The sequence below is a fragment of the Pristis pectinata genome, chromosome 11 (assembly GCF_009764475.1).
Source record: "Pristis pectinata isolate sPriPec2 chromosome 11, sPriPec2.1.pri, whole genome shotgun sequence".
In the NCBI taxonomy this organism is placed as follows: Eukaryota; Metazoa; Chordata; class Chondrichthyes; order Rhinopristiformes; family Pristidae; genus Pristis; species Pristis pectinata.
This window is the reverse complement of record NC_067415.1, coordinates 39,538,258-39,565,090: the sequence shown is the minus strand read 5'-3', so window position 1 is coordinate 39,565,090 and position 26,833 is coordinate 39,538,258. Positions and strand designations below refer to the sequence as shown.

Below are 26,833 nucleotides of genomic sequence, written 5' to 3'. Positions count from 1 at the left end.
GTCCGAATGTATTTGAGTTTTCCTATCACTATTTAAAATTCAATGAAATAATTAAGACAAATTAAATCTGGGGTTTATAGCATCTTTCCACTTTGTTGTTTCCAGAGTGGAGTCTACAAAACACCAGCGAAGAGTACGTATGGGACTTACACGTTATACATAAATCCTGAACCTGACAGCACATATAGTACACGGAGAAACCATGGCAGTTCTGCACTAAACCATTGACCTTTCCCACTAAGTTCCAGCTGAGCCTTACCTGTTCATTTTGCGAAGTCCATCAAGTTGGTTAAAATTTCCCCAACTCTAGAATTTGTGTAATGCCTTAATCTCAAAGCCTCTACAAACACCATCTGTCAAACTATGTTATGAAGTATCTAATCTCCTTTAGTCTAATTTACCTAGCCCTGTCAAAGGAATAATCCAAGATCATCCTTTTTTTAATTAAATTGTTTAAGATGAATAAACCCCTTAAACAACACCACCAGACAGTTATTCTACGTATTGCTGCAAATCACAATTTCATGCCCTTTCTGGAAACTTCTATCAGTTGGTTTTTGCTTGTCATTTCCAGGAACTGGTAAACTAGACAATCCAGCAGCAACGTGAAAACCTGCTATCTTTTGCTCTAATAATACTCCAAACAAAACTTGACTATTCTTGATGGAATTATTTCATCTTCTGGAGTAAACAACTATTAAAATTGGCCCTAACTTTCTGCAGAAATACCAGCAATTCCATTATGATCCAACTGTGTGGAGGTTCAGGGCTCTCAAGCAAACATTCAAGTCCTGAATTTCCATACAATTGATCACCAGAAATGTTCTATTTGCACTGCAATGTTGGATTCCTCATGGAGTTCAACACAGCAAGAACTTCTGCAGTTTCCCAGCACAAGTGCTGGGAGATCTGCCACTAAACCTGAGCAAAGTCAAATCCTGTGAAGAATCAATGAGCCCTTTCGTTTGAATGAAAAAGAATGGCTGCATGAGAAAGGGGAAGGTATAAGGAAGAGGAAGTGTATGTTATGTATATTAGATGTCTGATTGGGAGAATGGGACTGACAAGATTGCTCATCCAGGTGTTGGAATAGACTCAATGGGCCAAGTAGATATCTCCTGTTCCATAATGATTTTCTAGGGTAATTTATATTATTTTTATTTAATTGTTGTTTAAGTGTTTCCTAGCAGTTGTAGTTTGATTTTTATTTGAAAATAATTTCAATGTTTAATAGCTTATTTAATTTTTTAAACATATCTTTAGTGTTTGTGAATATTCAAGACATTCACAAACATTATAGTTCTTTAACAGCAATTAACAGGCAATTAACAATCAGAAGGTCTCATTAATCAGCTAGGAAACGGCTTCCTGGAAGAAGCTTGCAGCTTTGTATAAAATAGAGAATGCTGGTAACGCTCAGGTCATGTAGCATCTATACAAAGAGAAACAGAGTTAATGTTTCAGGATGAAGGCCTTTCATCAGAACGGTCTTGGTACCCACTCGAGGTAAAAGCAGATTCAACAGAAAGCTAATCAATGAGTTTGAACAGAAGATTCAGGCAATTGGCCTGCTGTTGTTCACAATAGAGCCTGGCTCCCTGACTGGAGTCTGATGAGACCCAACTACATTTGTTGGGTATCAAAAAAATTACAGCTCTTTGCATGGATTAATTTGGGATCTTTATCAGTAAATGAACTGAGACTCAGTACTGTAGGGTGTGATAACTGGGAGAATGCAGGTACCACAGGAAACAGTTCCTATTTTGCAATGTACGACTTCTTTGCCAAGCCTGACTACCTGACCTGTATCCGACAGGACCCAATTATACATGTTATTGTATCAAAATAAAATTCTGTCTGGGTCTCACTTGGGTTTGCATTGTCTCTGGTCAGGTTGGGTTTTAATTTTACATTCAAACAGACCTATAATTCATGATTGAAGTCACAAGAGACTGCAGATGCGGGAATCTGGTGCAACAAGGAAATCACCCCTCCTCACCTGGATCCACTTATCGCCAGCTCTTGCTCCACCCCTTCCCCTCACCTCTTTATACTGGCCATCTCCCCTCTGTCAGCCCAGTTGAAGGGTCTCAACCCAAAATGTCGACTGTCCATTTCCCTCCCTAGATGCTGCCTGACTCACCGAGTTCCTCCAGCAGCTTGCTTGTTGCTTATAGTTCATGATTACTTTCCTTCACAGCACCATGGATAACCCACACTGTTTACCTACCACATAATTTCACGTCTAAACTGCCTCTGCAGGTCACTATTTCCCCTGCTTTGGTATTCTTTTGACTATGGTGAGCGGAATGGGGTAATCATTGCAATTGTAATTGTAATTGCAGGAACCTCTCGTCCTCTGGAAAGGAGTGGAGCATCTTAAAACTCTTAGTCAGTGATTTGAAGTAAATATGAGTTATTTCATATATTTTTGTACAGTTTTCACATCATATAAACTCTGTTCAATAAAAGCATTTTCTTGATGCATTAATTAACTGCTTATTCAACTAAGGCTACCGCTGAACTTTCACTCACCAGCTAAGGCTTGTACAAAATTTCAATTTCTCTGATTCACTTGATGTGCTCTCCAAGCTTACAAAAATCAGCATAATTGGTTTTAGTCTAATTAACTATTACACTGAGGTAGTATAAATATTTTTTGCTGATGTTCATTCTTTTGTTCTGTACATTAATATCTGAATCCTTCAGGCCCTGACTAGAAAATTTCTATTTTTTGGCTTCCAGCCTATTAGTAAAACTCCAATAATCTGGCACACTCAGGACTTTAGTGGTGCTGAACTATCAGCTTTTCTGGACTATTGGACGTTATTCCTATGAATCGTCCAACACATATTTAATTCAACTTTTTTTTTTAAAAAAGCTGTTATACAGTATTATAACAAATTTTCCCCAGGAACTAGGTAAGTTTAAACAACACGAGATCTGGGACAAACATTATCAGATGAGCCAGATGCTGAATTTTCAGGATTTCTGAATCATCAGATAGCAAGCTGTCAGAGTTTTACTGCAGTGGGATGATACACAATTCCGATTTCTACTACAATCCCTTTAATAATAACCCCTTTTGATTTTTCTGCCCTTACTAACTATTGTCATCTCCAACTTCCTCTTCCTACCAAAAGGGTTACTTTTTAAAGAGATTCACTGTCTCTCTCAGAATGAATACTTCCCTTTAGGTTTCTGCCATGCCCAAAATAATAAACAATCTCTTAACAAGTTATGAGTGACATCCTTTGTTACAATCCTCTGCACTATCCCTCCTCATTTTCTCTGTACATCTCAGCATGGTCCTGTCTGTCCTCATCCTCCTTTTCTTCTCAACACCATTCACAAATATATGGACAACTTTCAAAAGTACATTGGTGATCCCAAGCCTCTATCTTACCACTATTTCTGCCAATTATGCAAATTTAACACCCTGAACTAGAACTTACATTCTGGCTAATCTCTCAGATCCAAAGAAGTGAAACAAAGAAGTTTATGATGTAGGAAGCCTTCATTTGGCCTACTGCATCCATGTTTGCAACCTTGGCATCTTGCTCAATTCCTAGTTGAGTTTTAGAGAGTCAGAGAGACAGTCAAACAGCAGAGGAAAAGGTCATTTTCATATCTCTGCTAATCATCAAGTATCCATTAAATCTATCTCACTTTACAGCCATAGCCAGAACATTGGCCCATAGCCTAGTATGCCATGGTGATTCAATTACTCACCTTATAGTTCTTAAACGTTGTAAAGGTACCTGCCCCCACCACTCCCTAATGTAATACGTCCTTGTTTCCATTCACCCTCTGGATGAAAAAAATGTCTTCAGATCCGTTCTAAATCTTCTACTCCTTACATTAAGCCTGCGTCCTCTGCTTTTACATACCTCTGCCGTAGGGAATAATTTCTTTCTATTTACCCTACTTATACCCCTCAATTTTGTACACTCAATTAGGATCCCCCTTAGCTGCTTCCACTACAAGGAAAACAAAACCAGCTTATCCAACCTCTCCTCATAACTGAAACATCCCATTCCAGGCAGCATTGAGGTGAATATCCTCTGCACTCTCTCCAGTGCAATCACATCTTTCCTATAGTTTTGCAACCAGAACTGCAAACAGTATTCCAGCTTTGGTCTAACCGACATAGTTGTACCACAAGTCCCTACTGTTGTATTCTATGGCCCAACTAATGAAGGCTGATATCCCATATCCATCTACCTTCAGGGATCATTAGACCCTCTGTTCCTCAATTCTCTTTAGGCCTGTACTGTCCTAAGCTTATTAGTCCTCCCAAATTGCATCATCTTACACCTATTGGGGTTATTTTCCATCTGCCATTGTTCTGCCCATCAATATCATTCTGTAGTCTGACTCTACCCACCTCATTATCAAGATTGCCACCAATTTTTGTGTCATCTGCAAACTTGCTATTCATACCTCCCACATTCATATCCAAATCATTTATGTGTATAACAAACAGGAAGGATCCCTGTGGTACACCACTGGACACAGGCTTCCAACCACAAAAACCCTCCAGCATCACCCATTGCTTAGTATTACCACATCTACTGTTCTTCAGTCATCTGGCTTCTTACCCATGACCAAAGATTTAAAAATCTGCCAGATCTCCAGTAATCTCGTCCCAGTAATCTTCGTGTAGCACCATGGGAAACATTTAATCAGGCCCCTTAAATTTATCCACATTTAAGACTGCTAGGACATCCAATACCTCATTTTTAATGGTAACTCATTCTAGAATTTCACTGTCACCCTTCTTGAATTCTCCAACTACACTGTCCCTCTTAGTGAATACTGAAGTATTCTTTTAAGACCTCATCTACATCCTGTCTCCATACAGACTGTCCCTCTGGTTGCTAAAGGGCACTATTCTTTCCCTGGTTACCCTCTTGTCCTTCATATAGTTTTCTATCCTCTCCAAAATACAGTCCACCACTAACATCACCATCTACAGGAGATGCAGAGAAGTGAAGAGTGATAATGCAGCACTGTAACAAGTAACACTGCTCATAATTTTAATGAGAGGTTTATAACTATGGGAAGGGCAAACCAGGAGTTAAATGTTCAGTCTGAGGTACTGAATAGTTAGTTCGTCTACTGCCAAAATTCCTTTTGCCTCTGAAGCTCTGCATTTAGCCGAGACCATTCAGGCCACAGATTCTAGCTACAGGAGCAACAATGACACTTTTATTAATTCAGGGAAATCTGGAGTTCCCAATTATGCAAATGGAGGTCAACAACCTACTAAAAGCAACCAATAAAGCTCACAGATGCTGGATAAATTGTTTTATCTGAAGTTGTCAGTTCTCTCTTCCCACACAAGTTGCTGATCTCTTAATTCTTTTACAGTAAGTCCTGATGTACATTGGAAACTTTATAGGCAAGAGATAATGGGAGAAAAAAAGTTCACCTTCAGTCACCAGTGTAAAATGTGTGTGTGAAATTAAGCCATTGGTTGTACTTAGCTCTGTGAACTTAGTTCCATCCAAGTCAATGCATTTCCTATTTTAATATATTTTTAAGAATATCTTTAAAAAAAGTCTTTTAATAACTTTGACAATATTTAATGTACAAGCATGGTTTGTGCATTACTGTTGATTAAGTATACCCAAGGAAAATGAATGAACCATTGAAAAAAAAATGAAAGTTTCTTGTACATTAAATACTTGGGAATAGCAAAAGGAAGACCTTCTTTTCTTCCTGTTTCTCATTGGTTTAGGATCCTCACTGAATGTGGGGTCACTTTGTTGCCAGTTTAATAGCTGGCAGTATACCTGCCACCTGGAGAAGGTTCTGCCTGTGAAACAGGGGTTAAAGGTAAGCAGAAAAAATGACCATCTCCAAACTTAGAGTGCGCATGGGTGTCCTCTCAGCTGTGGTAATTTCTATAAATTACCAGCAACTCCAAGTCAAATCGAGAGTTTCCACATATGGAAATCCTTATTTATTGCAGCCAGTTCAACATTGTAATGCTCTCTTGGTCAGCCTTCTACTCTTCACTTTTACAAAGTTAGTCATCCAAAATTTACATGTCCTGACTTTGTTTATCTATGGTTCCAATTCCACCTAACCTCCGACTTAGCATGCTCAAAATCGCATTCAAACTCCTCAAAAGGCTTTGCCCTCTTCTATATCTGTAATCTACTTCAGCTCTACGAATTCTTTTCTCCATCCCTCTACTCAGCCATTCTTTTCTTTCTGAATCCAACATTTTGTATGCCTTCTTTCTTCTGTCCCCACATCAGTAGTGCATTAAGCTCCCTAAGCTGAAAACCCCTCTGTAGAAGCTCTATTTTTCTCCTCTTTAAAAATCCTACTGAGCAAGCTTTTGATCTCCTAATGTCTACTTCTTTGACTCAATGCCTCAGCAAAGCACCTTTTTATATGTGTGTTTTCTAAGTAGATGTTATTGCTATTTTAATAAGTGCAATAAAAAAAATGCTTAGTTATGGCTCTTCTCCATTTCGCTTTCAGACTTTGACTACCTACATACTATATTTTTAGGGATAATTTCTATAGTTTTTTTTCTGGCTGCATGGTGTCACAGCCAGTAGAGTTGCTGCCTCACTGTTCCAGCAACCTGGGCTCAATGTTGACCTCAGGTGCTATCTGCATGCAGCTTGACTCACAGTGACTGCATGGATTTTCTCTGGGTGCTCTGGTTTCCTCCCACATCCCAAAAATGTGCAGGTTGATAGGTTAGTTGGCCTCTGTAAATTGCCCCTAGCGTGTCAATGAGTGGTAGAATTTGGGGATGGGGGCTGGGAATGGACAGAGGATAAAACTGAATTAATATCAATGGGTATTGGATGGTCAGCACGGACTTGGTGGGCCAAAGGGCCTGTTTCCATGTTAAACCTCTTAATGACTCCAAATGAACTAAGAAAGCCATGTCACTTAACAGTGACCAGTTAAATGGAGACTCTCAACTCTCAGTCCTGGTGCAGGGTCTTGACCCAAAATGTTGACAATTCCTTTCCCTCCACAGATGCCGCCTGACCCGCTGAGTTTCTCTAGCAGTTTGTTTCTAGCCAACAGTTAAATGTGTTCTTAATTATGTTAAAGATCGTCCTTCCCAAAGGAGTATTCTTTTGCCACGGAACACTGGAATTCACACTACCAGGATTCAATTTCTTTGCAATCTAGATTTCCCTACAAATTGTTTTTAATGTCAGGTGAAAGACTTAGTTTGCATAACCAAAAGTACAAATAGGAAAGATTCTATTTATTCACCACATGTTGTAATAGCATCAACAGTACTCTACCATTGATGTTGGGCTGTTTCCAGGTTGGAAAAGAAGACCACATGCGATGGGCTAGCATACAGAGGCCCCTAAGCATGCAGAATTTCATTTCTGGCACTTAATAATTTCCACCAGTATATCTTTAGAAGGTGCGAGGTATTCAGGTCCCTGCTTACAGTGACATCAAACTATGTACAATGCTAGATTAACCTCACTTGAGCAGAATTCTACTATGCTTACAAGTCAGGGAGAACACTGAAGCAGGTTTTAAGTGGACAGCTGAGGTCTGTTTAGGTGTGAATTAAAGGATATGGGTCTTATAAGGCTGCAGCTGAGTCTGCAGCATCAATTTATCAACAGCTATGTATTTTCTTTAATACTCTATTGTTATTGATGGCTCCCAAATGCCTATTCCTCCACCCCACCAAAGTTTTGCCCAGTTCTTCACCCCTCAGGTATTCACCCCACCATTCATTACTGTCATTCATCTAATCACTATAATCATCTGCCTGACCCTTGACCTTCCAAACAAACCCCCCCTTTGACCTTCTTGCAATCTAATGACCTTCTTGCAAACCACTGACTTCCTCCTTCCACTTCATCTTCTCTCTGAACACCACCCATCACAATGTTCCCAAATATACCTTTACCTCACGATTCCCTTTCCATGAATCCTTTTCCAACAACCCAGTGAACTTCTCCCAACTTCACTCCCTTATTGATTTTCATTCTTTGCAATTGCATATAATCAGATAAGAAAACATAGTCAATTGTATGTGACATCTACAGTTTTACATGTGGTAGAAAGTTTAAGTTTTCCCTTCAGAAGTCCTCATTTTTAAATGGGCCAAACCAAACAGTTCTATGTACATATTTGTTGATTGCCCATTGTTTTCTTCCCTTCCCAAGAACCCTCAGACTCATCAGCACCAAACTACTACCCAACCCTTCAGGTTATCTTGCCCATTTTATTTTTCTGTGCTTTAATAAAATCCACATTGATTGTTCCATAAATTAATGGGTTTAAAACAATTTATTTTCTGGCTTTAATTATAATCTGGTTCTCTAGTGATCTTGACCTGTTTCGCATACATAAAGATCTCTCTCTCTCTCTCTCTATATATATATATATATATATATATATATATATATATATATATATATATATATATATAATATACACACACATATATAATTAATGGAACTGTAAATGGAAACACATAGCTCTTAAAAGAGAAATATATTTCTCTTAGATTCTTTTGAAAGATATTAACTTCAGTGAGTAATATGGTTATGAAACCTTTATGATAACTGTGATTTAAAGTATATAAGTTCTGTTATAAAGTCCCAATAAACCAAAAAGGGAGCTATTCTGCTTACCTGATTACTTGCAAGTAAAGGTTCTTCTTGAAGCTTTAGTTTCTTAATGTATGTCGTCACAGTATCATCCAACATTTGTGGTTTAGTACCATATTCTGTTAAAACACAATATTCGATTCAGATATGTCATGACAGTACAACCTGTCAATAAAAGCACAATTGCCAATGACCTTACTTAGCCTAATAGTTTAAGGGTGAATCATTCATTTTGTTGTCACTTGTACAAATTGTTGGTGTTGCCTTTGGGCATTGATGTACTCTATGCACCGGCCTAAAATAAAGCTTATCAAAAAAAAATCACTACACTGATTCTCCTTTTATATCTTTGCTGTTACCACTGTGTAACATTGGGAGTAACAGTACATTTTTCTCAGTGATCACATGGTAATTATGATGTGTGTTTTGCCATTAATCTGTATATCTATCTTTTAGCAGCAAATCTAATATCACAAAACTGTTTAATTGTGCTCAAGTCTTTCAAGGCAACATAATCTGAAGTGCCTTTCTAAAGAAATTGGGAAAGGGTTCACACATCTGTATTGTCACATAAATAAGGCCAATTTTATTTTAACAAGATAAACAAAGGCAACTATCTATGGAAAATTGCATAGGTTACCCAGGCCATTCAAAATTATTCAGTTAAACTAAATAAAATCACATAAGGAACTAAAACTTAATATACATTAATATAATTCACCAAATCCCTCCAGCTCTAGAACTATACCTAACGTCATGAGAATCTGAAGTTCTCCTTGCACTACTCTTCCAGCCATACAACAATCCATCTTATTCTGCTATTCCGATACTCACTAGCACAAGGCATCAGGAGCAATCCAAGATCATTACATTTGAGCTTCTGGTTTTTATGCTCCTCTGACATCTGAAACTCTGACTGCTGGTCCTTCCCATGTCACCTGATCACACAACTTCCGGTTATTCTCTGTAACTTCAACTAAATTTTCTGCACTCTCCTCTGCTTTGACATCAAGGGGACAAAACTCCAAGCCAAGAATAAGAGTGCTTTATATGAGTGACTTTACTTGGGTAAAGCTTGAAATTAATCTGCAGTTTACAGAACATTTGTTGAAATGGAGCTCAGAAAACTTTTCTCACAGCCTTCTGTTAAAAAAAAATTAATCCTACCAACTGGGAAAGATAGGCAGAGTGTAAAGTAAAGGAATAAAATGCTGTATTTTAGTAATTTAGTATTTTAGTAAAGGAATGAAATAAAATGCTCAGTGCTGGTTTAAATGGTGACTGACATCTTCATGCAGAAGCTTTAATGAAGGTACACAATGAAAATTTCATAAGTAGATTTAATCATGTTATCTTAGAACATTTTTTATTTTAAATGTTATTGTTGATATTAGAAAGTTCACTTAGAGGGAATAAGCAACATTTTACTGCAGCAATTCACGTAGTTCATTGCTTTATTTGTATTTAATGAAGTGTGATTTGAATGTGAAATTCAACATCATACTATATAATTTGCTTAAGTGTGACAGTCACAACAATGTTACAAAAAGAAAATGCACATTTTCAATCTTAAACACTTCATGAACCCATTCATTACAATAGATTACAAAATAAAAGAGAAAAGCTGGCAAGCATTTAATGATTAATAATCACAATACTAACATTTTCATCCACATTTTAACACCAAGGAAAATTCATTTCATATTCTCATGGCAATATTAATGGTATATAATCAAAATAACATTTTAAAAGATGGTACAATCCCAGTACATGGCTTTCTTCCTTTTTGTATTATTTTACAGCCAACAGTATTTACCCAGCAACTTAACATATTAGGACAGAGATAGACCAGAAGAACACTAGGGCTATCTTAGCTTTTTAAGAGTTATATTTGGGATGCACCAGCCTTTCTGGTATTGTTACGGACTCAGTGAAAGTCCCTTTAAGATAGAGAGTGTGTGTGTGGGGCGTGCTTACGTCAATAGAAGATAAAGGACGTAATGACGTTGTTGAAGAAGTTAGAAGAAGAAGAAGAAGGAGAGAGAGAGAGAGAGAGAGAGAGAGAGAAGGGAGAGAGACACCAGCCTGCTAGTGTTCTCTATCGATGGATGAGAAACAATAACTGTGTCTGCCACTGAAATCCATGTATGGAAGTTGGAAGTAATCCGATGGAGTTCACTTTGTTGCTGACCTGTAGAAGGAAACAGGTATTTGTGTGTGGGCGACCACGATTCGGATGCTTTTCGGGGTGAGGCAGTCACTACCGAGTAAACACTGGAGTGTCGTTTGGGTTCCATTGTGGAACATTTGGATTTTGTATGTACTCTCTCTCTGTTTTTCTACGTCTACGTCTTATCTTCAGACAACAGTGGTTGTTGAAGAAGCCCTTGCTCATGTTTCACCTTATGGCTTGCGGAACTGAACTTTAAGAACCATTCCGGAACTGGGAGTTTTGGACTTTGTCACACACACACACACACACGAGTTTAATTTTGGGGTTAACGTTCGAGGTTTAACATTTTTGAATTCTAACATACTAACATTTTTACTTTTATTTTACGTATTATCATAAGTAGTGATTAATAAAATAGTTTTTAACACTAAATCATGCTCAGTGTGTTTCTTTTGTTGCTGGTTCGTGACAGTATTCTGATTGCAATGGCATCAATCCACCCCTTCCTCTGGAAATCTATGCTGTGGGATGAATGAGAGGGAACTTGTTATGCAAAACTCCAGGATTAGAGAGCAGACTTCTGATCTGCCTTCTACCAGAAAACTATCATTTCCTCCCACGCATTTTTGTTGCAAGTGACTTGCCATGTTCCCTCCCTTAAATCGCAAGGGAATATACTGGGGAATTCCTAATGCCTTGATAACCTGTTACTAAGTGTATTAGCTTGTGAAAATAATTGGAATTTCAGGCAGGATAAATGGTATGATCTACAAGTCTGGCACATCGCACTCTGCAATATCCATAAAACAAGGACATGCAGAATCTAAAAAAATCCAGTCATGTCTGATTGAAGGTAAAAGGAGAGGCAGGATTGAGAGTTTTCTGCTTATTTTCTTTCATTCTTTGAAACTTCTACAGGTGACTTTACCACAGATACATATAGCTCTCCTAAAATTGAGGAAATAGTGAACCTCCTTAAGTCATAGGCATTATTACTAAGTATTTTAATTCTAGAGCATTTGGCTTGAAATATAGATTAAAATCTGCCAAGCTCTCCTTCATATTCAACCCTGCTACAGCTCAACAGGAGACCAAATCAACACATTAGCATTACACTAATGCTAGCAATCTGAAAAACAGCTTGTATTTCACTGAAAACGCTGGAGAGTATTCACTCATTGAGCAATCTGATACAACACGGAACGTTGAGGTGTATGAACGGCGAATGGATTCTGAACCTGCCACAAACAAGCTTCTTGACAAAGATCAGGCTTGCTTTCAGATAATAATGACAAATTTCAACTCACTGAGTAGAATATGTTTAGATAGTTCCAAATTCAACACCTCATCCAAGAGTCAGCAAGAGATAAGCCTTCTACGAATATTCATTCTCAATCTCCAAAATGTCTTTCAACATTTTCTGTGCTCATCCTCCACAATGTTAGTAAGCAAGGTTTAAAAGCAGCTTCAGAACAACCCTAAATCATCACACAATTTTCATAACTATATTTATAGGAGGGGGAAATGCATTTCATGACAGTACAATTGCTACTATGAAGAAAAATTAACAAATTAAATCGCAAAGACTGAATGTGAGGAATGATCATCATTAATACCTGTTCTACTTCCTTTATCTTTGAGAAGTAGGACAAACAGCAACGTGAAAGATACCCATCCACATATAACCAGCAGCAAATATCGGTGCCGCATGTTTTCAGACATAAGCCATGTGTTCTGCAAAATAAAACAATATTTGAAAATTAGAGTATTTTTCATATTTTGGTTCTCAGTACACTTACAGCATTTGTGTTGCTTTACTTGAAAAGCTTTTCAATTTTGTTGATTCAAAACTACTTATGCAGTGAAAGAAAACTTACTTAACAAAATGAAATTTAAAACTAAATTATTCACTGATTTACTTTAAACTGATAAAATGCAGTGCAGTACAGAGTATTAACACAAGTTCATAAGGTACAAGAGAAGCCAAAGAAATATATTACCATCAATGAAGCCTTTATCTTTAGTCAAGTAGCTCTCTCATCAAAATGTGCAACACTTTGATTAATAGAGACAAACAATCTAAATTAATAGATTTGTTGATTATTTCAACAAAGTTGCCTTCCAGTTTATAGATACCAGAAGCCACCTGTGGAAGTCAGCATTCTGAAAAGGCACATTAAAGGCATCTTTGTCAACAACCCTCATCAAAAAGTACATGGGCAGCTAGAAGCAAGGTGAATGACTACGACCACCTTTTTGCTGTTGAAAGCAAAACCAGGGCACTCTGAGAGGTGCCAGAGATAAGATTTTAAACTAAATGGAAATAAAACAGTACAGAACAGGAACAGACCCTTCGGCCCACAATGTTGTGCTGAACTAATTAAACTAATAATTAAATTCCTAAACTAATCCCTTCTACCCGCAAAATATCCATATCCCTCTATTCTCTGCACATTCAAGTGCCTATCTAAGAGCCTCTTAAATGCCTCTATCGTATTTGCCTCCACTACCACCCCTGGCAGCACAGTCCAGGCACTCACCAGTCTCTGTGTAAAAAAAAACCTGCCCCACACTTCTCCTTTGAACTTACCCCCTCTCATCTTAAATGCACGCCCTCTAGTATTAGACATTTCAATCCTGAGGAAAAGATACCGGCTGTCTATCTATGCCCCTCATAATCTTATAAACTCCTATAAGGACTCCCCTCAGCCTCCACCACTCCAGAGAAAACAACCCAAGACTGTCCAACCTGTCCTTTTGCACACGCCCTCTAATGCAGGCAGCATCCTGGTGTACCTCTTCTGCACTCTCTCCAAAACCTCAACATTCTTCCTATAATGGGGTGACCAGAATTGAATGCAATACTCCAGATGCGGCCTAACCAGAGTTTTATAAAGCTGCAACATAACTTCCTGATGCTTGAACTAAATGCTTTGACTAATAAAGGCAAGCATGCCATATGCCTTTTTTACCACCCTATCAACCTGTGCAGCCACTTTCAGGAAATTATGGACTTGGACCCCCAAATCCCCCTGTACATCAATGCTATTAAGGGTCTTGCCATTAACAGTGTATTGTCCTTTTACATTCGATCTCCCAAAGTGCAACACCTCACATTTGGCCGGATTAAATTCCATCTGCATTTCTGATCAATATCCTGCTCTATCCTTTGGCAATCTTCTACACTAGACACGCCACCAATCTTTGCATCATCTACAGACTCCATCATTGGAATTCCAAGCGCAAACTGGAGGAACAGCACCTCATTTTCCATCTAGGAATCTTGCAGCCTAATGGCATGAACATTGAATTCTCCCACTTTAAGTAATCCCCATCCCCCCCTTCCCCTCAACACCCCCCACCATGTTTCGTCTCTTCTTCCCTTTCCTAGCCAGTTGCTACAGAGCCATAACAGTCTAGATTCAAGTCTCACTTCAAAAGCACGAGTACATACGCACACTCAGTGTGGTGTTGAGAGGGTGCTGCATTCTTTGAAGTACCAACTTCCACAAATACAACAAGACCCCTGCTTTATGTGGACGTAAAAGATCCCATGTCATCATTTCAAGGAGCGGGGGAGTTCTCCAAATGGACTGGTCCAACATTGAACCAACGTTATCAGGTCATTGATTACTTAACATTTGCAAGACTTGTCCAGAAATGTTTTTCGGAAACTTACAGTGCAGCACTGACTTGCTTCAAAACTATTTTGAAAAACACCAATCAGAAAGGTCTAAAAGAAAGCCCTTTCATAAAATAATATTGAAAATAAATCTCCTCGTAAAATTAATTCAAACAATAAACAAAATCAGATTTTTAGGCTAAAATTGTGTCCACACTACTCAGGCGCTGCTCCGCTTCCAAAGTCACTACAACCTGTGCTAAAACGCCCTGATTGTAATTGTTCCCAGGTAAATGTGACGTTCAAAGAAGTGACCGCGCCCCCTTTATGTGGCTGAATAACCAGCTGAGTTGCAGGAGGCACCGGTCCCCTCCTCCAGCCCCAGCAGCCGAGGCACCAAACCTAACCGCCCCCCCCCCCCCCCCCGCAGCCGAGGCACCAACCCCCCCCCCCCCCCCGCAGCCGAGGCACCAAACACCCCCCCCTCCCAGCAGCCGAGGCACCAAACATCCCCCCCCCCAGCAGCCGAGGCATCAACCCCCCTTCCCCCCCAGCAGCCGAGGCACTAAACCTCCTCGCCAGCAGCTGGCACCGACCCCTCCTCGCCAGCAGCTGGCACCGACCCCTCCCCTCCACCGTCTCACCGACCCCCCCCCCCCCTCCACCGACGCCCCCTCCCCGACCCCTCCACCCTCGCACCGACCCCCTTCCTGCACCGGCCGAGGCACCCAGCCAGCCTCCCCTCCCCCCACAGCTGGCGCAGCACGGCCGGAGTGGGTGAGAGCCCAAGGACTGGCCGATAACGGCCAAAGCCCTGGAAACCCCCGCCCCCAACACAACCTCACCCACCTGCACGTCAGGCCGAGGGAGCGACCATGAGCCCGCAGCAGCCCGGCTCCCTCACGTTCGCTCCTCCGACATAGCGCCAGCCCCGCCGCCCATCACAGCCCGCTACAGCGCCCCAGTGGACGTGACCGGAACTGCAGCCTCGGGTCCGCCTGGTGGACAGGGTCGGAGCTGCAGGCCTGGGTCCCTGGTGGACAGGAGTGGAACTGCAGTTCCACGGCATTACAGCTTCACAATGGTCTTGACTCCAAGTGTCGACTGTCCGTTTCCCTCCACAGAATGATGCCTGGCCCACGGAGTTCTTACAGCTTCTTGTTTGTTGCAGCCTCAACACTGGAGAAAACGAACGCAGATTGGGTGATCACATTGCAGAGTACCCGTGTGCTCAGTTCACAGGAGTGACCCTGTGCGCCCTGGCCTGTTACTCTAATTCATCATCCCACTCCGACTCAGACCTCTCTGTCCCTGGCCTCCTTAATTGTTACAATGAGGCCCAAGGCAAGCTCGAGCAACAATAGAGATCAAATGTAAGGGGAAAGTATACAGTTAATGGCAGGACCCTTAACAGCATTGATGTACAGATGGGTCCAAGTCCAGAGTTCCATGTAGTGGCCATGCAAAGAGGTAGGGTGGTAAAGAAGGCGTATGGCATGCTTGCCTTCATTGGTCGGGGCATTGAGCATAAGAGTAAGGAAGTCATGTTGCAGCTATATAAACTTTGGTTAGGCGGCATTTGGAGTATTGTGTACAATTCAGGTCACCAGTTTTGGAAAGGGTAAAGAAGAGATTTACCAGAATGCTGCCTGGATTAGAGGGTATAAGATAAGGTATCTTTATAAGTCACATGTACATCAAAACACACAGTGAAATATATCTTTTGCGTAGAGTGTTCTGAGGGCAGCCTGCAAGTGTCGCCATGCTTCTGGCACCAACATAGCATGCCCACAACTTCCTAACCCGTACATCTTTGGAATGTAGGAGGAAACCAGAGCACCCGGAGGAAACACATGCAGACACGGGGAGAACACACAAACTCCTTATAGACAGTGGCCGGAATTGAACTTGGATCGCTGGCGCTGTGATAGTGTCACACTAACCACTATACCACCGTGTATGAGCTATAAGGAGAGATTGGACAAACTTGAGGTTTTTTCTGGAATGTCAGAGGCTGGGGAGAGACCTGATGGAAGTTTATAACATTATAAGAGGCATAGATAGGGTAGACAGAATCTTTTTCACAGGGTAGAAATGTCAAATACTAGGGGACATGCATTTAAAGTGACGGGGGAAAGTTTAAAGGAAATGTGCGGAGCAAGTTTTTTACACAAAGGGTGCTAGGTGCCTGGAATTGGCTGCCATGAGTAGCGGTGGAAGCAGATATATAGTGGTGTTCAAATTCTTCTAAGTATTTTGTATGTCTTAAGAGATCACCTAGTATTCTTCTAAACTCCAGAGAACAGAGGCCTAGCCTACTGATTCTCTCTTCATATGACAGGCCTAACCTTCCCAGGAGCCATTCTGGTGAATCTTTTCCCTTTGTGCACACCTTCAGGTGCACAATACTCCAGGTGCAGTTTCACCAAGTTCTTATTTATGTATCGTAAGACATCCTTATTGTTATACTTGAATCCTCTAGCAATGAAAGCTAACATACCATGTGCCTTGCTGATCAGCTGCTGCACCTGCTAAAACCATGTTAGTTTACATTTATATGTGTAAGGACACCCAGTCCCTTTGAACATAAACATTTTTAATCTCTCACCACTTAAAAAAGTGCTCAACATTTCAGCTTTTTTTCTACAAAAGTGTATAATCTCTTTTTTTTCACATTATAGTCCATTCGCCATGTTACTCTCAAATCACTTAGTTTATCAGATTTGTCTTGAAGCTTCTTTGCATTCTTTTCACCGCTATCACTTGGTTTCACTTAGGAATGTTATATTTGGTTCCTCAGCGAAATCATTGACTTAGATTGTGAATAGTTGGGGCCCAAGCACTGATCTCTGAGATATCCCACCTGTCATAGCTTGACAACCTGAGCAGGGCCTATTTATTCCTATTCTTTGTTTTCTATCTGCTAACAAATTCTCTATCCAGTCCAGTGTATTGTCTCAGTTTATGTGCATGTGTTCAGCAACCTCCTATGTGCGACCCTATTGAAAGCCTATAGAAAATCCAAGTACACCATATCCACTAGTTCTCCTTCATCTTCTCAACTAGATACATCCTCAAAGAACTCCAATAGATGTTTTCTCTTTCATAAATCCATGTTGCATCTGCTCAGTCATTTTATTATTTGGTTCATCAGACTGAACATGGATTGACCTCATTTCCTTAATTATGGATTTCAGGCTCACAGTTTGGTGGTTCTCTCTCAGTTCTTTATTAAATAGCGGGGTCGCATTTGCTATCCTCCAATCTTCAGGAACCATTCCAAATTCTGTAGAATTTTGGAAGATGATGACCAAAGTATCCACTCGCCATAGTATCTGTGAAAAGAGAAACAGTTGATGCTTCAGGTCCATAAGACGCATTCGAAGCACAATCTGATCGCAGCTGCTACTCCCATTGTTACATTTACTCATCCCATCAGAGATACTCACTTTGTTCTTTCCATCCCTCTCCCACTTCTCTGCTTTTGAAAGCTAACTTGATTTCTCTCTTTCCCAGTTCTAAAGGATCCAGGACCTGAAGCATCAAGAACTTGAAAAAAAGCAACAGAAGGAAAGTGACAGGCTGAGAGAGACTTTGTGGAATCCCCCATAGTCCATAATTTTCCTTTATGATTGTTTTATTGAAATTCAGTCTCATATGTGAGAGGTGTGTTGTCCAATTTCTAGGCCACAGTGTATTCCCAGCAAAAATTTGCAACTGCAGTGCACTAATTTCCATTGATCATGAAGTTAAAAGAACAATCTCAACCCATCTGTATAAAGATGATGCACAATGTGCATTGGGCATCATTCTGACAAAAATGTTCTCTCAGGGATGAACAGTGGATGGTTGTGATTCTGCAGACCTTAGGACCAGAATATCATTGTTACTATTTCAGCTATAACAGCTGTCATCATCATCAGACAACTGAAACACTGAGAAACTATTTTTATTTGTTCACAGAAGTAAAACCTGCAATTTAGGATTCTGAAGGTTGTGACCACCCCATAGATTCCCCCACAGCAAGCAACCCGCACTTGATGGAGCTCAGAATTTCATAATTTCTCACCAATCAAGTGCTTTCTATTTTGATAGAAAGAGCTGAAGGAATACCAGAAATACAAGCTGACATTGGAGCAATTTTGAACATTGCAGCTAAGTCTGGGGAAAATATTGAGGGAGTTTTGATTTAATTTAAGTTAAGGGAAAATGTATAAAGATTATAAATTTATCAGAAAGCTTCAAAAATTAATTGCGTTACATGCAAACATCAATCACACTGCCGGACAATTTTCAACATATAATATAACTTCTCTCTGATTAGCCATTGTTTCAAAGGATTGCTTTTTTTTTCATCATGTGGTTTTTCTATAAAGTCATCTGAAAATGAGAGAGAACTAATTTTAGAAACAAGATTCCCAGTGAATGACTTATCAAATAGAAAATAGCAACCTGCCTGTAGGTTTTAGTGCACATGACTTAATATTTGTTCAATCCAAGAACATGAGAAGCACTGACATTTTACATTTTGGAAGGTTGTGCCCACGTCAAAGAGTTTCCTGGTTTTGCATGTTTAAGTGCTATTAGGGAAATGTCACTGAATGATGATGTGATCAAATAACTCACTGTGATGAACTCATTAACAAAAAAACATGTTGTAGCAACCTATAATCCTCAATAAGTAATTTACCTCTTTAGCAGAAGGGCAATACAGACTGGTTGTTCAGCAGACATCAGAGGTTAAAATCATGGGGCCAAACATACAGATGGAGCCAAGGGTCATAAGTTGCGGCTGGAATCGAGGGTCAGGAACATGGGGCAGCTGATGTGGGGGCTTGGGAATATAAGAAGGTTTATAACCAGAGCCAGGGACTGGAAATGGGGCCCAGAATGTGGCCAAGCTCAGGACGAGTTATGAGGGAGGCATTGTGCAAGGGTTCCTGTGCCTGAGCCCACACATACGTGTATGTGCGGTGTGTTTGTGCATGCTTGTGTGTGTGTTTGTGATGTGTGTGTGCAAGGGAATGAGGGCACACATGCTAGTGACACCTACACATATGCCACCATTTATGTACTAACGCTAGTACGCACGCAGCAGAGTCTGGTCTCCAGTCACCTTGTTGCTCCTTGCTATTGGATTATTGGTATTGGTTTATTATTGTCACTTGTACTGAGGTACAGTGAAAAGCTTGTCTTACAAACCGATCGTACAGGTCAATTCATTACACAGTGCAGTTACATTGAGTTAGTACACAGTGCATTAACGTAGTACAGGTAAAAACAATAACAGTACAGAGTAAAGTGTCACAGCTACAGACAAAGTGCAGTGCAATAAGGTGCAAGGTCACAACAAGATAAATCTTGAGGTCATAGTGCTTTTCATTGTATAACAGAACTGTTCAATAGTCTTATCACAGTGGGGTAGAAGCTGTCCTTAAGTCTGATGGTACGTGTCCTCAGGCTCCTGTATCTTCTACCCAATGGAAGAGGAGAGAAGAGAGAATGTCCCGGGTGGGTGGGGTCTTTGATTATGCTGGCTGCTACACCAAGACAATGAGAGTCCAAGGAGGGGAGGCTGGTGTCCGTGATGCGCTAGGCTGTGTCCACAATTCTCTGCAGTCCTGGGCGGAGCAGTTACCGTACCAAGCCCTGATACATCCAGATAGGATGCTTTCTATGGTGCATCGGTAAAAGTTGGTGAGAGTCAAAGGGGACAAACCAAATTTCTTTAGCCTCCTGAGGAAGTAGAGGTGCTGGTGAGCTTTCTTGGCCATGGCATCTACGCGATTTGACCAGGACAGGCTGTTGGTGATGTTCACTCCCAGGAACTTGAAGCTCTCAACCCTCTCGACTTCAGCACCATTGATGTAGACAGGTGCATGTACACCGCCCCTTTTCCTGAAGTCAATGACCAGCTCTTTTGTTGACATTGAGGGAAAGGTCGTTGTCATGACACCATTCCACCAAGCCTCTGTCTCCTTCCTGTACTCTGACTCATCGTTGTTTGAGATGTGGCCTACAACAGTGGTATCATCTGCAAACTTGTAGATGGAGTTAGCAGAATATGGCCACATAATCATGAGTGTATAGGGAGTAGAGTAGTGGGCTGAGAACGCAGCCTTGTGGGCACCAGTGTTGAGAATAATCGTGTTGGAGGTATTGCTGCCTATCCTCACTGATTGTGGATCAAGACCTTGTTCTGTGAGGCCTGCTTGGTAGCTGGTGTGCAATGGCTCCCACATATTAAAAGAAGCCGCACACAGCCAACTTTCACTTCATGATTTAAAGTTCGGGATTTGGAATGTCAGGAGCCTCACAGATAATTCCAGCAGTGACAGAGTGAACGCCACACTGCTATCACGGTAGTGTAGCGGTTAGCGTAATGCTATTACAGCGCCAGTAACCCAGGTTCAATTCTGGCCACTGTCCGTAAGGAGCTTGTACGTTCCCCCCGTGTCTGCATGGGTTTCCTCTGGGTGCTCCGGTTTCCTCCCACATTCCAAAGACATACAGGTTAGGAAGTTGTGGGCATGCCATGTTGGCGCCAGAAGTGTGGCGACACCTGCGGGTTGCCCCTAAGGCACTCTACGCAAAAGATGTGTTACACTGTGTGTTTTGATGTACTAATAAAGATATCTTTCTTTATCTTATCATACCTCAGGAACTCTGATGCTTTCAGCATCTCCAGACAGGATAATACTCACTGGGCAGGAGATGACCAGTTTAGAGAACAAACCCATTGATAGGTCTTCTTCTGGAGTAAGCTTCAAAATCAAGAATGGCCTGGTCCAGTCTCTCAGGGACTCCACTTGCATAATTAGTGAGCACCTTATGACCTTATGATTAAAAGTGAATAAGGAGTATTTGCGATGGTCTTGCAAATCTTCTCAATATTTAGTTGAAGGAAAGTTCTGCTCAATCAGTTCTGAATACCGGATTAATAGTCTGACAATTTTGAGGCTGTGGAATGATCAGAGAGGTATGTGATGGTGAAATAAAGATAGGTGTCAATAGCTCATTTGTGCAAAGTGGCAGCACCTAGATTCACAGTGCCAATAACAGACTGGATCCCCGCACATACATGCCACCCAGATTCAGCCAGAGTTGGCAATTGTTTACAAGAATAAATAGACAAATTACACTTTAGTTAGACAGAGATGATTGGGAAGAGGGATGCTTTAGTCCAGGTTCAAAGTCACTCTAAAATTATGCTATTCTGTATAAAGATAATTATTGATGTGTTTAGATTGTATGCAAGGTAATGAATGTCTGTTTATTTCTATCTAGCAGCTTGAAATAGACTGTCACGGGAATCTGCCTGCTGAATGGTTAATTGATAACCAAGGTCCCTTGATGATCAGCCTGGCTCCTTAAATATAATGTGAGCCACAACCAACCAGGGACATTCTTCCAGCAATCAGCCAGATCTAATTTCCAGTCATCCTGTAGCCCACTTGGCCACTCAATACCCAGAGACAGTGAGCTGTGATTTGGTTTGGGTCTGATCTGGCACATATTGGGTGGGAGCACCAATGCATTCATGACTCTGTTAGCGTTTTTGGTGGAATCAAACCTCTCCACTAGAATTCTGTCTGATTGTGGGGGGAAAGCTATGGAGAGAAAATATTGATTTTTTTGTAGATATTTATTTATTAGTTCAATGTACATTGAAACACACAGTGAAATGCGTCTTTTTGAGTTACAGAGAATGTGCTGGGGGAAGCCCAAAAGTGTCGCCACTCCTCTGGCACCAACATAGCATGCCCACTACCCCTAACCTGTATATCTTTTAGAATGTGGGAGGAAACTGGAGCATCCAGAGGAAACCCACGCAGACATGGGGAAAACATATAGACTCCTTACAGACAGTGGCAGAACTGAACCTAGGCCGCTGGCGCTGTGATAGTGTTACACTAACCACTAAGCTACTGATAAAAATTTAAACAGCTATGAAGGAAAATTTATGGTGTTGTATTATAAATTTAATTTTAATCTCAGTGATCATTTCGAAAAGCAATGTTACCAGACAAAATAACAAGAATGATTTTATCTTGTGTATGTCATCAATCTACTGCTTGATCCCAATCAGAAACTTAAATTGGAAATTTCAATTTTTATGCATTGAAGGAGCACATTAAATGCACAACATTAACCCATTTAATGATTATTGATGGGGTCTGTAACTGGTCTATGCCACCCCATGTCTCTCTCCCTCCTTCCCCCCTAAGATTCCACACATGCACCTGATTCCAGAAATAAACACTTAAGATAGATTATCATGGGTACTTTACAAAATGTTACCAAGACTATGACAGTGTGGACGTGAGTGGACCAACACTCAGAACCTAAGTACAAATTGAAAGTTTGATCTTCAAGTTGATCTGTAGATGCAGTTATACAGTTACTTTTTCTGGCCACTTTTGTTAAAGAATTCCTACTGAATAGAAAAATTCCCTCCTGAAAATGTTTTAAGACTTCTGACAATTTAAATATTTCATGGTCATGACAGGAATAGATCCTTTCTCTAATATGTACTCAAAAGGCCAGAAATTGGATTCATTAGCACCTGTTTTCAGGTTCAGTTCCAGGTGAAACAATGCCCATTGGGAAATTTGCTGAGCACTACCATGCCTGATTTCCATTAGCGCCCCAAATGCTTTCCTGGTGTCAGTCATACATCTAATGACATCAGGGGTTGCAAACTGCATGTTTCCTCCCTTCCAATGTAAATTGGAGAATTTGGCTCCATCATACAATCTTTTTGAACATTCACACAGAGATTGCCAATGGAATATCAATTAAAGGGTTTTTGCTCTGACATTGATGGCAGCATCTGCCAGTCTCTTTCAGTGATAATTATATTTGTTCCCTCACTGACTGAACACCATGCACATCAGGACCACATAGTGAGATCCCTGCCCCACTGATCACTGCAGTTCATGGTAGAATGGCTGCAGTCATGCCACACTTCTCAATCAGGGCAGACAACATGGAAGATTGGCATTCCTAGCACCCCTGCACTCAACATTTTCCCTTACCTCCATGGCAACTTTTTATGCAGCTGTTCTGTGGCTGTTATGTGGAGAGTTTCTTGAATGTCTGATATCCTTTCCAGTGATTGTGTGACAAAAACAACACTTGGGAGATGTTCATGAAGCTCCCATGATTATGGGTATAAACAACCAGAGCACTGTTTTTAATATATTTCTGGCCAATATCGTGATGTTTTGCTGCAAGTCTGATTAGACGGAAGCCACTACATGCAGCACAAGTTTAGCACACCAAAATAAGATTAACTAAAATTTTCATGCATAATTCTTTGAAAATTGGCATCAAAATGAGTCCAAAGTAAAGAAGTAGGTCGAGACAAAAGCATTCAGAGAAGGGTAATTCACACTGACCACATTTTCATTTTAAGCACAGAGTGTGAGCTAAATAATAATGATATGAACATGCTGTTACCTGCTTTCTTATGAACTTACTGGGTTAACAAGGGGTCCAATTACCAACATACGTTAAGAATGTGAAAGAAGCACTAATTGGAAGTCTCCAAAGTGTCTTTGATTGGGGGAACCAAAGCTCATGAAGAAATGTTACAATATATGATATTGGATTAACTCTTTCTGCAGGAGTAACTTGTAAATTCCGTAAAAATTAATCAACAGAATAATCTTTGTGCATTCAGAATTATTTAGAAATCCAATTGTCTGCAAACATAACCGCAGTAACATTTGACCAAGGTAGCATTTGATTGAGTGTTGGTTCCAGGAGCCCCAGTAAAAGTGACATCAATGGTCATGAGAAGGAAAGAATTCCACACAAAGGAAGTGGTTGTTGGAGATCAATCAGCTCCAGGACATTACTGCAGGAGTTTGGCTTCATCAATGACCTTCCTTCCATCATGAGGTCAGAAGTGGGGATGTTTGTTGCTGATTCCACAATATTAATTTCATGCACAACTCCCCAGCAAATAAAGAAGTCTATCCTTGCATGCAGCAACACTTCAATAACTTTGAGGCAAGAACAGATAAGTGGTAGGTAACATTCATGGCATAAAGGTGCCAAGAAATGACTATTTCCAACAAGAGTCAGTCTAACCACCTACCTTTGACATGTAAGGGAGTTACCATCTCCACATCCTCCGCCACCAACAATCTTAGGGTCATTATTGACCAGAACTCAATGGGCCCAGCCCCATTAACACAGTAGCAACAAGAGCAGGTCAGAGGCTGGGTATCCTGTAGTGAGAAAATCTCCTGACATTCCAAAGCCTTTCTACTATCTAGATGGCACAAGTAAAGCACATGATGGGATACTTTCCACCTGGCTGAATGAGTTCAGCTCCAACAACTCTCAAGAAGATCAATGCCGTCCATGACAAAGGACAAAGAATGGCTCCCAATTCACCACCCTAGACATTCATTCCCTTCATCTCAAATAAAAAATATTCAAGCTTTTTTCTATGAAATATTAATCTTTTATTGGATTAAACATGCATTCATCAAGATTCACATATTTGAAGCCATGACAGGTTCTTTTCAAGTAACTGTCAAGTTAGTTTTCAGCACTCATTATTCTTTAGAGATAACTCAGGCAGCAGCTTGCAGCAACCGCACACAATTAAACATGAAAATCTAGAATGTATGCTTAGTCCACTATTCATTGGTGAGCTGACTGTAATCTCAGCTCTGCATTCCTGCTACCATTGATAACCTTTTGCCTCCTTGCTTATTAATAATATTCTGCCTTAAAAATATCGAAAGACTCTGCTTCTGCCATTCTTAGAGAGGATTCCAAGGACACATGACATTCGAAGAGAAAAAAATGTGTTCCATTTCTGTCTTAAATGGGTGAACCTCTATTTTTAAACAGTAACATTTAGCTTTAGCTTCTCAAAAGGAGGAAATATCCTCTCCACATCCACCCTGTCAAAATCCTTCAGGATCTCATATATTTCAATCATATCTACCCGCATTTCCTAAGCTCCAGCATATACAAGTGTAGTCTGTCCAACCTGTTGCCATAAGACAACTTGTAATTCCAGATATTAGCCAAGAAAACCTTCTCTGAACTGCTTCCTATGCATTAATATTCTTCCTTAAATAGGGAAAGCAATACTGTCCACAGGATTCCAGATGTGGTCTCAGCAATGCCCTTAATAACTGAACCATAACCACCTTACTTTTGTATTCAATTCCTCTCATAAGAACAGCAAACATAGGTAACATTCTGTTAGATTTCCTAACTACTGGCTGTACCTGCATACAAGCCTTCTGCACATCATGAGCAAACACACGCATATGCCTCTACATCTCAAGGCTCTACAATTTCTCACCATTTAGATAATACGCCTCTTTTTAATTTTCACATTTTCCCACATTACATTCCATGTGCCAGAGCTCTTTCCATTCACTTAAACTATGTATATTCCTTTGTAGCATCCTTATATCTTCTTCACAATTTGTATTCCAACCTATCTTTCTGCCATCAGCACATTTAGCAACCACATCTTCAGATCCCTTCATTGAAGTCATTGACATAAATTATAATTAGTTGAGGCTCCATCACACTTTCTTGTATCACACTATTTGTTACATCAAAAAATTGTACTTAAGTCCCCAAAAGTCAACATGCAGCTAATGATTAGGAAGGCAAATGGTATGTTGGCTTTTGTTAAAAGGAGTATAGGTACGAAACCTGAAATGTATTTAGGGGATAAACAGATGATAACTTAGTGGCTGAGCTGAACATCATATAGGATGATGAGTATAAACATAAAAAAAGGCTTATGAATAGCTGAGAGAGGGTAAGTAAATCTGAAATAAAAACACAAAAGGATGGAGTCAAAGGGCAGGACCTAACATCCAAAAAGAAGAATCATAAGACACCATCAAGGAACCAGATTCCTCTGTTAACATAGTGTGCCAGCAAAGGATCTTCACATCACTCATCATCACATCTCCTCTCTCCTAATGCTGAAACATCCAAACCACATCATCAGAATCTCCTATTATAAAGAAAGTGGAGGGGAGGGGAGTTAATGGATAAAATTATTAAAGCCACTGATAAAGCCAGAAGGTTGCAGAGAGCTGGAGAGAAAAATAAGATGCTGCTCCATGAGGATGCAATGAGTTTCATTTGAAGAGCATAAAATACCAAAGATGGAAAGGTTAGGGTGTAGAGGCTTGGGGAATTAATGTGGTAGGTGACAAATTGTTTGGAATCAGATCTGTAGCCAAAATGGAGATATTTGGCAAAGCAGTCATTTTATTTGACAAGAGGACATAATTGCCTGATCTCCTTCTGAAGATAATGTGTTGAATCTGCCCCCTATTCCCTCTAGGCTCATGTGTACCCTGTCAACAGAAAATATAGATTTAAAAAAGTCTTTCTCAGAAGAGAACAGCACAGATA

At 40.3% G+C, this 26,833-nt stretch overlaps 2 protein-coding genes across 2 annotated transcripts in view; one reads left to right on the top strand and one right to left on the bottom strand.

Annotated features, from left to right (window-relative positions):
- Positions 1–15,391, bottom strand: part of chst10 (carbohydrate sulfotransferase 10) — a 33,289-nt gene extending 17,898 nt beyond the window's left edge. Inside the window, exons 1-3 of the mRNA XM_052026769.1 lie at positions 15,269–15,391; positions 12,414–12,531; positions 8,649–8,743 (exon numbers count right to left, since the gene is read on the bottom strand). Coding sequence (XP_051882729.1) covers positions 8,649–8,743; positions 12,414–12,519 — 201 coding nt within the window. The 5' untranslated portion in view covers positions 12,520–12,531; positions 15,269–15,391. The remainder of the gene's footprint in view (positions 1–8,648; positions 8,744–12,413; positions 12,532–15,268) is intronic.
- pdcl3 (phosducin-like 3) overlaps positions 1–26,833 on the top strand; it is a 250,137-nt gene that overhangs the window by 150,130 nt on the left and 73,174 nt on the right. The window lies entirely within an intron of this gene.